Source organism: Ovis canadensis, chromosome 6, assembly GCF_042477335.2.
Source record: "Ovis canadensis isolate MfBH-ARS-UI-01 breed Bighorn chromosome 6, ARS-UI_OviCan_v2, whole genome shotgun sequence".
Lineage (NCBI taxonomy): Eukaryota > Metazoa > Chordata > Mammalia > Artiodactyla > Bovidae > Ovis > Ovis canadensis.
This window is the reverse complement of record NC_091250.1, coordinates 49,860,115-49,875,065: the sequence shown is the minus strand read 5'-3', so window position 1 is coordinate 49,875,065 and position 14,951 is coordinate 49,860,115. Positions and strand designations below refer to the sequence as shown.

Below are 14,951 nucleotides of genomic sequence, written 5' to 3'. Positions count from 1 at the left end.
TACTCTCTAGTTGAGGTACATGGGTTCTCATGGCAGTAGCTGCTCTTGTTCAGAGCACAGGCTCTAGAGCATGCAGGCTCAGTAGCTGTAGCTCTCAGGCTCTAGAGCACAGAATCAGTAGTTGTGACACATGCACTTAGCTGTTCCATGGCATGTGGGATTTTCCCTGACCAGGGATTGAATCTGTCTCTTGCATTAGCCACTGAGCCACAAGGGAAGCCCTGAGCAGATTCTTTTAACTATATGGGTTAATGATTTTCATTAGAAGAATGATGGTCCTTTCAAACCCTCAATTCAGTGTATTCAAGGCTCCCTAAAGTTCTCCAGCTAAAATGCCTGAAATTACCCAAAATACTTTGTGTGTATGAGTAAACAAATGCGTTAGCACCTGATTTGGGGGAGACGGAATGGGCTTGTTATTCTAGAATGTTCCTTGTAAGAAATGGCATAACTAAAGAGTGTGAAACGCAAATAAGAAAAACTTTTCATTAATAAGATGATAACTGTAGAATATACAGAATATAAACATGTCTGTACCTGAAATCTCAAACTCTCCTAAAAGACTGAGTTGAAGAAAAGTTGTTGTGACTTGCATGAATGGTTAAAAAAATAGCCTTTGTATGGCTACTAGAGAAGAAAAGGATGATGGATTATTTGTTTTCAAATTATTTTAATAGCTAAAATATATTTTCCTTATGTGGTCTAAACATGCGTACAAGTGTTCATGTGACTAGAAACCTTAGCAATTAGGGGTCTTAAAGTGTTTCCAGAATATTTGTTTGCTTAGCTAAGGCAAACAAATGAAAAATAAAAGATACAACCCATTCCTCTTAAAATGTATGCAAGCCATAGTACTCAAATTAATAGACTTAAAAGGCAAGTAATAAGAGCACAACTCATTTTCTTGCTTTTGAAATACAAAAAATTCATATGGATGTTCTATCACTAATTAACTCCTAACTGCTTGTTTGACTCTACAAAAAAAAAAAGTTTAAGGTATATAGCAAAGTGTTTCACTTATATACATATATATATACATATATATATATATACACATATATATATACACATATACATATTCATTGTTTTTCTGATTCTCATTGTTTCTTTAAGATAAGTTTATTTGTAAATTGCTCTGTGAGTCATCAATACTATTAAGATGCCTTTCTTGTCGAGATTTCTCTTCTTGATGCTCTCTGTATTTTATATTAAAAGATGCTTGCTCCTTGGAAGAAAAGCTGTTACAAACCTAGACAGTGTATTAAAAAGCAGAGACATTACTTTGCCACCAAGGCTCCATATATCAAAGCTGTGGTTTTTTCCAGTAGTCATGTATGGATTTGAGAGTTGGACCATAAGGAAGGCTGAGCTCCAAAGAATTGATGCTTTTGAATTTTGGAGAAGACTCTTGAGAATCCTTTGGACCACAAGGAGATTCAACCAGTCTATCCTAAAAGAAATAGTCCTGAATATTAATCGGAAGGACTGATGATGAAGCTGAAGCACCAAAATTTTGGCCACCTGGTGTGAAGAGCCAACTCATTGGAAAAGACCCTGGTGATGGGAAAAATTGAGGGCAGGTGAAGAAGAGGATGACAGAGGATTAGATGGTTGATGGCATCACCGACTCAATGGACATGAGTTTGTGCAAGCTCTGGGAGATGGTGGCAGACAGGGAATCCTGGCATGCTGTAGTCCACGGGGTCACAAAGATTTGGACACAGCTTAGTGACTGAACAACAACAAATTTTGTATCACCATGGCCCGGGATATCTTTCTGAGACAGTGAATCCAATTTGAGTTTTAGTGACAGTGACAGAAATTAAAAAGGCATCAAAGACCCAGCCTCTTTAATGTATATAGGGTATAACAGAATATTGAGTATAGTTCTGTGTGCTATATACAGTAGGTTCTTGGTTATCTGTGTTATGTATAGTACAAGCTCCTAGTTTATCTCTTTCCCCATTGTTTCCATTTTGTAACCATTGGTTTGTTTTCTAAATCTGTGAGTCTGTTTATATTTTGTAAATAAGTTCATTTGTATCATTTAAAAAAATTAGATTCCACATTTTAGTGATATCATAATATTTGGTCTTCTTTGTCAGACTTACATCACATAGTATGATAATCTATGTCCGTCCATATTGCTGCAAATGGCAGAATTCCATTCATTTTTATGGCTCAGTAATATTCCATCGTACATATGTACCACACCTTCTTTATCTGTTCCTCTGTTGATAGATATTTAGGTTGCTTCCATGTCCTGGCTGTTGTAAATAATGTTGCAGTTAACTCTGGGGAGCTTGTTTATTTTTTCAGAAGCAAGCGAAGTGAAGTCACTCAGTCGTGTCTGACTCTTTGCGACCCTGTGGACCGTAGCCCACCAGGCTCCTCCATCCATGGGATTCTCCAGGCAAGAATACTGGAGTGGGTTGCCATTTCCTTCTCCAGAGGAATCTTCCCAACCCAGGGATCGAACCCTGGTCTCCTGCATTGCAGGCAGGCGCTTTAACCTCTGAGCCACCAGGAAACATATAAATTCATCCTATCACTTCAGTGAAGCCAGAAACACTGAGGTAATATACAGAGGCTGCTGGCCAGAGAACTGCAACCTCAGCAAGAAGAGGGCACCATGGAGAGGTGCACCCAACAAGTCGACTGAGACCCAAACTCTGGGTCATAAGTGAGCAGCGAGCATTTCGCAGAGTCCCTTTTGTGATCTAATTCATAAACTTCTTCAGTTCAGTTCAGTTCAGTCGCTCAGTCGTATCTGACTCTTTGTGACCCCATGAATCGCAGCATGCCAGGCCTCCCTGTCCATCACCAACTCCCGGAGTTCACTCAGATTCACGTCCATCGAGTCAGTGATGCCATCTAGCCATCTCATCCTCTGTCGTCCCCTTCTCCTCCTGCCCCCAATCCCTCCCAGCATCAGAGTCTTTTCCAATGAGTCAACTCTTTGCATGAGGTGGCCAAAATACTGGAGTTTCAGCTTTAGCATCATTCCTTCCAAAGAAATCCCAGGACTGATCTCCTTCAGGATGGACTGGTTGGATCTCCTTGCAGTCCAAGGGTCTTCTCCAACACCGCAGTTCAAAAGCATCAGTTCTTCGGCACTCAGCTTTCTTCACAGTCCAACTCTCACATCCATACATGACCATAGGAAAAACCATAGCCTTGACTAGACGGATCTTTGTTGGTAAAGGTCCTTTGTTGTCTCTGCTTTTGAATATGCTATCTAGGTTGGTCATAACTTTACTTCCAAGGAGTAAACGTCTTTTGATTTCATGGCTGCAGTCACCATCTGCAGTGATTTTGGAGCCCCCAAAAATAAAGTCTGACATTGTTTCCACTGTTTCTCCGTCTGTTTCCCATGAAGTGATGGGACCGGATGCCATGATCTTCGTTTTCTGAATGTTGAGCTGTAAGCTTCTTACTTAAAGGAAACTTTAAAGAATTGAGATGAGATGTTGAGATTTCTATTAATAACAGTGGCTCTGATGAACAAAAAGTCATCTTAATGCAGACTACAAAGAAGTGTTGTGACACAGGAAAGTGCATGAATAGAATATGAACTGGTCAAGCAGATTAATGAAACAGTTAAATAGAAGCATTTCCAGCTTCTCTTGAATTTTCATCAAAAGATCCAGCTTAAGAAGTAATTAACACTGTCAGTATCAAAAACCCATTTCATATCATTTAGAATTCATTGATGCTTATGAACTCTCATGTTGAAGAAGACTCAAAGTCCCTTGGACTGCAAGGAGATCCAGTCAGTCAATCCTAAAGGAAATCAGTCCTGAATATTCATTGGAAGAACTGATGCTGAAGCTGAAATGTCAGTACTTTGACCATCTGATGCGAAAAACTGACTTATTGGAAAAGACCCTGAAGGTGGCACAAATTGAAGGCAGGAGGAGAAGGGGTCTACGGAGGATGAGATGGTTGGATAGCATCACCAATTCAATGGGCATAAGCTCCGGAAGTTGGTGATGGACAGGGAACCCTGGTATGCTGCAGTCCATAGGGTCGCAAAGAGTTGGACATGACTGAGCAACTGAACTGAACTAATTCATTGTATATAATCATATGTGACTTTACCATTTTATAAATTTGCACTGTTCTCAATTCATAGTCTAGACTCAGTCTTTCTGAACTAAACTTCAATTTTCTAAGAATTATGATAAAGCTGAATAATTACTCTAGATGTAGATAGAATCCAGTAATCCATACTATTTATTTTAATTGAATTTGGTTTGTATTTCCAGACTTGCATATGTTAGTTTAGTTTTCATCCTGAAATAATCATTGTCATCTTGGTAGAAAAAGGGAATATTATGAATTATGCTTTAAGAGATATTCTGAAATCAACAATATTTCCTAAAATTCTTATAAAGTCAGTTTGTTACTGATCATTGCTTAGATGCTAAAGCTGAAGCTCCAGTACTTTGGCCACCTCATGGAAAGAGTTGACTCATTGGAAAAGACTCTGATGCTGGGAGGGATTAGGGGCAGGAGGAGAAGGGGACGACCCAGGATAAGATAGCTGGATGGCATCATGGACTCGATGGACATGAGTCTGAGTGAACTCCAGGAGTTGGTGATGGACAGGGAGGCCTGGCGTGCTGCGATTCATGGGGTTGCAAAGAGTCGGACACGACTGAGCGACTGAACTGAACTGAACTGATTGCTTAGATATTTAATTGAAAACCTAACAGCACACTTGCTTTGGTGTTATCAGAAGATTTAGTGTGATCAGAAAAATGCTTAAAATTTAAAAATTATAAATGAATTTTTAGATTTTTTGTTGATTTAACTTTAATAGGGATGTCAACATTTTATCTGATAGATCACTAAAGCTAGCAGACTTCATACAATTTACAAATATAAATTAATATAGAAGAGATTAGGTAAAGCTTTAGATACATGAATAAATTGAAAAATACATGTCCATTTATTCAACAAATATTTAAATATTTTAGCACTCACCATTTTCTAGGCACTGTTTAAACAGTTGGAATAATCTAGAAAACACAGCAACAAAGATCTGATGCTTACCTTTGCAGCACTTAAATACAGATTGGAAAGATTGGTAATATACAGTAGTGATAGATGTATTCAGTATATTAAGAGATTCAAGTGTCCCTTGCAGTGAAGTAGGGAGCAAGTAGAATAAAATATTGAATAAGGGGATAGAGTAGACCTCTCTGAGAAGGTACGATGTGAGCATACACCTAGAAGCTGTGGGTTTGGTTGTTCAGGCATCTAGGTGAAGAGAGTTCCCCCTGGATGAGCATCTGGTTCAGAAATCTATGTTAAAACAATGCTTGGCATGAACAAGGACTACACTGAAAACACAGATTCTGTATATGGGTGATATGAATGGGTTTAGAAAGAGATGGGCTCAGGCATTATAGAAATACAAATAGATTGATAGACAAACATGTTCTATCTATTGGTCCTCTCTCTTGAACTACTTTAGGAAGTTCTCTCTTATATTCCATAGTAAGAATATAAAACACAGCTTACTAAACAGACTACTATTTCAATTAGCTTAGCCTAATCAAGGGATAGATTTTCAAATATTTAGCAGTGTCACATTCCACTCATTAGGAGTCCTGTCTATATCTGTTAAATTTTGCAGTTAGACTGATGTTACCACCATGAGGGTTTCTAAAACATTACATTTTTCATCGGCAATATTTGAGATTACTTATCTTCTGAACCTGTGTCTTTAATTTTCCATTTAAGAATTAGAATAAAACATAGAGGTTGTAAGAAATAATATTACATGAAATCTTAATAGAAATTCTATGTTGTTGTCTCATATCAGAAATGAAAAGACACCTTCATCACAAATGATGAACCAACTGTGAACATCAGAAACGCTGGAAGTATTCTAGTTATAGGGCAAATTTCATTGTATATAAACTCATGGAATATGAGGACCCAAATCCCTGGAGCAGAAGAAATTTAACTTATGCAGTATACCAAAATGAGAACTTGTAGAAAACTAGAGATATGGAAGTACTATACTTGTATAATATTTTAGATAGCCTAAAGCAACGATAATCACAGACAAGCTCTATCCAATGTTATTTATGCTCACATAGTTGAATTAATTTTCTTTTAATCTTTGTCTGCCCCAGGAAATATTTCAATTGAATTTTACATTTCTTTCCAAGAAATCAGGAACTCTGGAATCCAATCTCATTTACTTTAACTTTTTTTCTCACAGTTAGTTCCAAATCCTAAATGAATTCAAAGCCAAAAATTTATCTTGCATTTACTTCTTAAATATATAAAAATGACATGATATATGTGAACTTAATATAATTCTGTGTTTAGGTATACTCATCTATTTAGTAAACATATATTGGTCTATCATATTAGACACTCATCTCAATACATGTAAGACATAAAATAATAGTTATTTTTGGAGGCACTATGTGTAGTGGTTGCAAAAGGAGCTCTAAGTCAAATACTCTGTGCTCAATAATTAACTCCACCTCCTTCTCACTGTGTCTCCTTAGGTAAGTTAATTAACCTCTCTGCTTCAATGACCCTATGCCAAAAATGGGAATTAATAGTGGTTCTTACAAAAGAAAGTAATTGTGAAGAACAAAAAATGTCATGTAAAGTGCTCAGCATTATGCCTGTCATCTAGTAAAAATTCAACAAATATATACTATTTTTAATATGTGGACATTTTAAAGTATCCTGTGATGTAATTACAATATTACTTTTAATATATGGAATGGTTTTCCATTTTTAAAATGACAGAGGAATGGGACAAAGTCACCAAAAGCAATGACATATCTTGGTTTTTGAGAAGGAAAATAAAGAGCAATGCAAAGTTTCCAGTGAATGAATTACAGAAATCTTGATACAGAGTTTCAAAGGCGACCAACATGACTAATTTCAAAAAGAAAAAAAGAAAAACAGTTTGATAATGTTTTACACTTGAATGTTTTCTTTTCTTTTTTGTCTTTGGATGGATTTTAGTTCAAATCTTAATGAACTCCATAGAACTTTCAAACAGCTGAATACAAATCTCTCTATGACATAAATGTTTCAATATAATATAAGAAAAAGTTTTTGCAATATAATGGCCTAAAAAAGTTATAAGAGACCACAAAGAATATTTAAACTATGTTCATTAACTTTAAAGGAAGACTGGAAATTATATGTAAGGGTGAATTCTTGGAGTTTTTAAGTAGGGTCACCAGCCTTGGGAAAGTTTCTGAATTTCTAAGTTTATTCTGTAAACCTATGACGAGTCACATATCTCAATACTATCACTTACAGAATGAATCTTAAATATGACTAAGGTTAGAAAGCCATATTTACAACTAAGGGCTTTTTTTTTTTTAAATCAACAATATAACTGAAACGACACTGAATTTAAAGTGTGTGCAGCAATCTGATAGAGGAAAATTTAGATATCCAAATTAAGAAAACCAGGATTTAGGAACCAAATAAGTTTGAGAGTATTTTTATCAGACTGCGTTCAAACTCACTGAAGAAGAGGGAAAGTCTCTCAGTCGTGTTCAACTCTTTTTGACTCCCTGGACTGTAGCCCACCAGGCTCCTCTGTCCGTGGAATTTTCCAGGCAAGAGTCCTAGAGTGGGTTGCCATTTCCTTCTCCAGGGGAATCTTCCTGACCCAGGTCCACCTAGGTCTCCCACATTGCAGGCAGATGCTTTACTATCTAGGCCATCAGGGTCAAACTCATTGGGATTTCTTAATTTCTTGAATAGTTTATCTATCTCACTAAGAAGCTATATTAGAAAGATGCATAGTAAGAACCTGTAAGAGAACCAGACTGTCTGTCTTAAAATTAAAACACAGCACAGATAGTAGATTTTAGAGCTCTACAGTGGGCATCCAGTACAACTCTCTCTATCCTTCCACCCCCACATCATTTTCTTGATAGATAAACTGATGGCTCAGTTGGTATAGAATCTGCCTGCAATGCAGGAGACCCAGGTTCAATCCCTGGGTGGGGAAGATCCCTGGAGAAGGAAATGACAACCCACTTCAGTATTCTTGACTGGAGAAGCCCACGGACAGAAGAGACTGGAGGCCTACAGTCCACAGGATCAAAGGAGTTGGACACAACTTAGCGACTAAACCACCACCAAACTAAAAGAGTTCAACATTGTCTTCATCTTCCAAAAGTGTGTTTTCTTCTCCAAAATGATACTACTATTTAAGAAGAAACGCAGTGGTAAGAAACAGGAAGGCTGGAAATTCAGGTATTGATACATGGAAGGACTGCCGAGACAGAACTACAGAGTTTTTAAATTTTGTAGTTGAGGAGACAACTATCTGAGTTTGGAGAGAACAGATAGCTAGAATTTGTAGGTCTGATTACTAGAAAGGAGGAAAATACACAGAGAAGAGCTTTAGAAATCTACATATGTGTTACTCTGAGAACTTTATTTGATAAACAACCTTCACATATGTCAAGTGAAATTTGACAAGGCTAGGCAAAGAATTACTGCTAGAAAAGAATGATTACAAGAGAACCTTAAGTAGAATTCCCAACATTTTCTTAGGTCTGGAATCTTTTCAATTTCTATCAGTCAGAGTAGTGAATTTTCTTTGAATACATGGAATATTCAGGAGAGAGCACAGAAGGGTTGAGCTTTGGTAATAAAGATAAATAAAGAGAACTTCAGACTTAGCCTAAAGATGTCATTAAAATAAGTTTTGTAGTTAGTTGGACCCACAAATAACTTAATCATTTGCAGAAACAGTCGTAACTCCTTCTAAGAGAATAAAAAAATCCAACACTAAGCAGAGTAAGATCTCAATTTCTGAGAACCAATAAAAACATTATTGGACATAAGGAAAAATAGGAAAATGTGACTAATAACTGGGAAATAATTGCCAATACAATAGACATGGAAATGACATGATAGAATTGACACATTCAAAACACCGTTACAAATATAAGTATATTAAGGAGTTAAAGAAAAGCATGATAATTTACATTCTTCAAAAGAAAAGTACAATATCAGGGTATTTTGCTCAAATTAATCTTATATTTAGACATGCTATATGAGTGTAATAATGATAACAATTATAACAAAAGGACCAGATAGCAGTTACTATTTTGGAATATGCTGTTCCTCCTGGCTCTTTGCTAAGTGCTATACACATATTGCCTAATATAATCTTTATAGCAACTACATAATAATTATTACATATATTATTTTTTTTAAGTATAAAGAAGAGGTTGAGAAGCATTGTGTAATTCATTAGAGAGAACACGAAAGAAGATACCAAAACAAAGATTTAAGCACATGTCTGTCTGAATTCGAAAGTACATCATAACATTGTTTCCCATATCCTAAGTTATGAGCATGAATTTCATTTTAGAATTTAGTTTTAGCCTATACTGCCAGGTTTAAGAAATGTTCTAAGGTTCTGTTTTATATTTTTTATTTCATATGAAATTTCAGTTCAGTCACTCAGTCATGTCCGACTCTTTGCGACCCCATGGATTGCAGCACACCAGGTTTCCCTGTCCGTCACCAACTCCCAGAGGTTACTCAGCTCATGTCCATTGAGTTGGTGATGCCATCCAACAATCTCATCCTCTATTGTCCCCTTCTCCTCCCACCTTCAATTTTTCCCAGCATCAGGGTCTTTTCCAGTGAGTCAATTCTTTGCATCAGGTGGCCAAAGTATTGGAGTTTCAGCTTCAGCATCAGTCCTTCCAATGAATATTCAGTACTGATTTCCTTTAGGGTGGATTGGTAGGATCTCCTTGAATTCTGAGGAATTCTCAAGCATCTTCTCCAACACCACAGTTCAAAAGCATTGGTTCTTCGGTGCTCAGCTTTCTTTATAGTCTAATGCTCACATCCATACGTGATTACTGGGAAAACCATAGCTTTGAATAGATGGACCTTTGCTGGCAACGTAATGTCTCTGCTTTAATATGCTGCCTAGGTTGGTCATAACTTTTCTTCCAAGGAGCAAGCATCTTTTAATTTCATGGCTTCATTCACCATCTGCAGTGATTTTGCAGCCCCAAAAACAAAGTCTGTCACTGTTTCCACTGTTTCCCATCTATTTACCTTGAAGTGATGGGACCAGATGCCATGATTTTAGTATTCTGAATGTTGAGCTTTAAGCTAACTTTTTCACTGTCCTCTTTCACTTTCATCAAGAGGCTCTTTAGTTCTTCGTTGCTTTCTGCCATAAGGCTGGTGTCATCTGCATATCTGAGGTTACTGATATTTCTCCCAGCAATCTTGATTCCCTCTTGTGCTTCATCAAGCCTAGCGTTTCTCGTGATGTACTCTGTATTTATGTTAAATAAGCAGGGTGACAGTATACAGCCTTGACGTACTCCTTTCCATATTTGGAACCAGTCTATTGTTCCATGTCCATTTCTAACTGTTGCTACTTGACCTGCATACAGACTTCTCAGGAAGCAGGTAAGATGGTCTGGTATTCCCATCTCTTTCAAAATTTTCCAGTTTGTTGTGATCCACACAGTCAAAGGCTTTGGCATAGTCACAAAAGCTACTCAAAGTGGATCCTGCAAATGTAGATAATTTTCTGCACTCAGAAATCAGTCTGTCATTTATTTATAAGAATAACTGTTTATCAGGTTGATTCTAGAACCTTTACTAGAATCATTAGCGTAATAGTTATATTTTTTTAAATAAAGTGGAGTTATTTAATATTTTTGTTCATATTTTTTATCAAACAATTCAAGAAATGTTTAATATATAAGATAATTTAAAAACCACTTGAAAATGTGTTAAACATTAACATATTAACATTAACTCTGATTTCTCATCAGATCTTATAAATCTTTTACCTTTTTAAACATAAATGCTGTCATCAAATTTAAAAAAATACATGAAAACATCCTTATACAATAAAAATGCAGCTTGGAGACAACAAAAACAGTAACAGTCTTTTCTTAAATTCTAAAATAAAAAGTTAGAAATACAATAGTTAAGTCTAATATATTTTTCTTATGGTCAATCTTCTTTCAAATGTATAGTGATAATGTAGAATATATACTTAAAGTTATATGTTATTCAGATTTTCATCAGAAATAGAAAAATACCTTGTCAAAATTATTCATAATAATGTGAAAAATTGTTAAGATTTCTGAAGCTCTGTTACATAATTTAGAGGCAAGTTAAAAAATTTATCATACAGGTAAATCCCAATATTTACTTGTATTCCTTCTATTTTTCTTCTGGTAGTGTTTCTAAGAAAAAGAAAGCAGTAGGTTTACACTAAATTGTGAGACTACGTAGGTTTTCATATATGTCTATCTTTGATAATTTAAAACTATATCCCCAGTTTTTAAACAGTGCTATCAAAATAAGCATTTACCTAACGAGCAGTCTGTGTTAGTTGCTCAGTGGTGTCCGACTTTGCAACCCCATGGACTGGAGTCCTCTGTCCATGGGATTCTCAAGGCAAGAATACTGGAGTGGGTTGCCATTTCCTTCTCCAGGGGATCTTCCCACCCCAGGGATCAACCTGGGTCTCCTGCATTGCAGGTGAATCCTTTACCATCTGAGCCACCAGGGAAACCCTGAAGAACAGTCTAAGACTTCACAGTTTGGTCACCTTTTCAGCCTATTTTCCTATTGCTCCTCTTATGCACAACTCTCAGTATATGCCAACTAAACCATTTGCCTTTCATAGACCTCTTAGTGCAGTGGTTTCCAAACTCTTAAAATGCATGTGAATCACCTGGAAAATTTGTTAAAATATATTTACCTGCTCGGCTGGTCTTGGGTGGAGTCATCATTAGAAATGAATGTGCTCCAAATCCAGACACCAGACGTTGAGTAGCCAGGTTTTTAGAGTGCTGCCTGCTGTTCTGCTTTTCCTCTTCAGCCTCTAACACTGTTTGGATGTGATTCTCCTCTGTGGTCCTTTATGTATTTGCTGATTCATTGACTGAATTGTCTCTTTCATCCTATGCTAAGAGAGAGTATTTTATACCTGGCATCATTATCCTGAAGTTTTATCTTCAGTTTTGTGTGTGTAGTCACCAAAACAAGTTTGATCTCTTAAACTTTGAGGACTATTTATTACTGATAATCCTAGTATCTAGCAGGGTGTCTGACCCATAGTACATACCAAATAAATATGTATTATAAAATAATTTATGGGAGTGATTGAGAGAGAAATAGCATAGAAGATAAGACAAAGGAAGGAAGGTAAAAAGAAAGAATTAGGTACTATGATACCATATGTCACTGCAATTTTCATATAGTTCCTTCCATATACAAAACTACCACAATAAGGAAAATAACAGTAACTGGAGTTTTTATTGCATTTGTTGTTGTTTTGAAAAGTTGTTCAGTCGTGTCCGACTCTTTGAATCCCCATGGACTGTAGCCCATCAGGCTCCTCTGTCCATGGGATTCTCCAGGGAGTGGGTTGCCATGCCCTCCTCCAGGGGATACTCCTGACCCAATAACTCAGGTTTCCTGCATTGCAAACATATTCTTTATTGTCTGAGCCACCGTGGAAGCCCTTTATTGGGTTTAGGGGAGGGAGCAATTTGTTCCATTCTCTCACTTTCTAAATAGCAGTATTTCTAGGGAGGTGAGACAGATGGACAGACTGACTCTAGTGCCACAAGCATATTTTGCAATAGGCATGCGAAGAAAAGAGAGAGTCTTCTCCCATTTAATTATTCTTAGTATTTATTGGGGATTTAAAGTGAATCCCTCCTCTTTTAATGTAAAAAGCAGTTATGATAATAGAAGATGAGAAATTTTTTCAGGAGATAAAATTCTGAATATTTCCTAGATGATCATCAGTGCTGCAAATGAAGCTAATGCTTTTTATCAACCTTAACTCAGATCTGGGCTCCAGGATGTGCCAAGTGCAGAGCAATAGAATAAAAGCTTACTATCATAGCAAATCCTTTTAGATTGTGATTTCACTGAGGGATGGACAATCATTACTAAAGAGAAAAATGCTTTATATTTTATTTTTACGTAATGTCTTGGGATTTAGCAAGAAGTGCATTGATATCACATTTGAAGACTTAGTTATAGACATTATCATATGTATGAAATATTAATCTGCCTTCAGATCTTCTTTGTTAAATGAATTGTTTCACTTCAAATTTCTCACTGGTACTAGTACTTCTTCTTTGCCATCAGTAATATATGTATTTTTTTCTCTCTTTCAGGGTTTGAACTTGAAAAGATTGGAGTCAGTACAAGGAGGGAGAGAGGTAAGAAAATCAAAGGGAGAGGGATGGAGAAGAAGAGAAAAGGGTTTCAGTGTTGCCATGATGGGTGGGTGATGTTGACTGATGCTGACGATGTTAAGGATGATGGGGATGTGTTGAAAGGGATTTTGATAACACCTCATTACTCTGGCCAAAACACATTTTACACATGTTTATATAAATGAGTTATTTGTATTTGCTTCTCTGAAACTGAAGAAAATATCCTGTCTCCAGTGAGGTAAGTGTGTTGTTTCTGTTAAAGTGGATTTTTTAAAGCAGTAGGGCCCTCTCTCTAGACAGGGCAGAAAAACCTTTTTGAGCAAAGATTTGATGCAATATTTAAAGTGATTTACTGAAAGATAAGCATAATTCTAACAATGAAAACATTTTATGGCGTCTGTGATTCTTCACTCTGGTGTCCAAGGGTTTTGGCGTGTGCTGCTAGGTGGGTGTGCATTGTTCAATGGTGTGAAGTTGCTCTGGTAAGACTAGTGATTCTAAAATTTCCTTTAATTAGTGTCTACTCTAGATGTTTTATACAGAAGGGAAATTTTTAGTAGTATCAAACAGAATATCATATTATGTACATGATGTATATTATTATCTAATTTTAATTTAATAAAATCATTTCAGTCTAAATGTGTAAATGCTCTACTTTTCTCTGTGACTCAGATTGCTGGGTGTAATGAGATGGTGGGATATTTAATTCAGTAAATCAATATTTTCTTGTTACTCAAAAGGTAGCTTCATTTTTGGTGATATTTACAGAATAATTTGGGTCAAAAGTGAAGACACTTAGTCTATATAATGAGAAAATAATGCAACCCTCCTCCCCATCTGTGGTTTCTCTTTCTGTAAAAACATATTTCTTCTGTGTTTAATGCATGGTGTTTGCCCCTCTTTGCTCTTCTAATTTCCAGTTGTGTGTTTTTAGTATTTGGCATTTTAGTTCCTAGTTAACTGTCATGTAGGGCCTTTTTCCATTTATTTGCTATTTCTATCCAGAAGAATCTATTCCTTTAGAGGGATGCACAACAGTAGGATCACATTGGCAAAAGAGCTGGGGAAGGTGAAATATAGTTAAATCTCTAGAGATATTTTGTATTGTAGGAGAGTAGGTAAAAGAGACACGATCATCAGTAAAAGCGTGTACTGTATAAGGAAGATCTCAGAGCCATTTACAGGTTTGTGAGGGTAACTGCTGTCTGTCAGTTGGAACTAAAGTGGATCTAGTTAGAGAAAGAACTCAACTCATAATGTTCTAAGTGAAAGTTCATACCTATGCAGGACAGTGTGATTATTTCTGCTGATTCGGTGTGTTTGAGGACGTGCAGTTTCAGCTCCTCATCACTGTATCCTAGTCCAAGAGCAATTGTGTGTCTAAAGAAGGGAAACTCAAATCCATGTAGCCTTGTGATGACATTGCTAAATGGCAGCAAAAATCATTTTTTAAGTTAAGATTTTTTAGTTTTTTCTCATGTTATATTTAAAAGCTTAATGACTGGCTTTTACTGAGAAGAGTTGCTCTTAAATTTTATTGCTTATTTTTCATTTCTTCTGATTTTATTTTTATTATAAATATACTTATGGGTAAGGAACATGTCAATAATGTATTTTAAATTAGAATTTTTTCTTGAAGGTATTTTGTGGTTTGTGTGAAGGCCAAATTTTTAATGACCTACAATTTAATATATACATCTGCATTGAGGG

General features: G+C 36.2%; 1 protein-coding gene across 2 annotated transcripts in view; it reads left to right on the top strand.

Annotated features, from left to right (window-relative positions):
* The window catches only part of CCSER1 (coiled-coil serine rich protein 1), a 1,477,979-nt gene that overhangs the window by 982,599 nt on the left and 480,429 nt on the right, over positions 1-14,951 (top strand). For both annotated transcript variants that reach the window (XM_069593698.1, XM_069593699.1), the window contains exon 10: positions 13,200-13,244. In XM_069593698.1, coding sequence (XP_069449799.1) covers positions 13,200-13,244 — 45 coding nt within the window. The remainder of the gene's footprint in view (positions 1-13,199; positions 13,245-14,951) is intronic.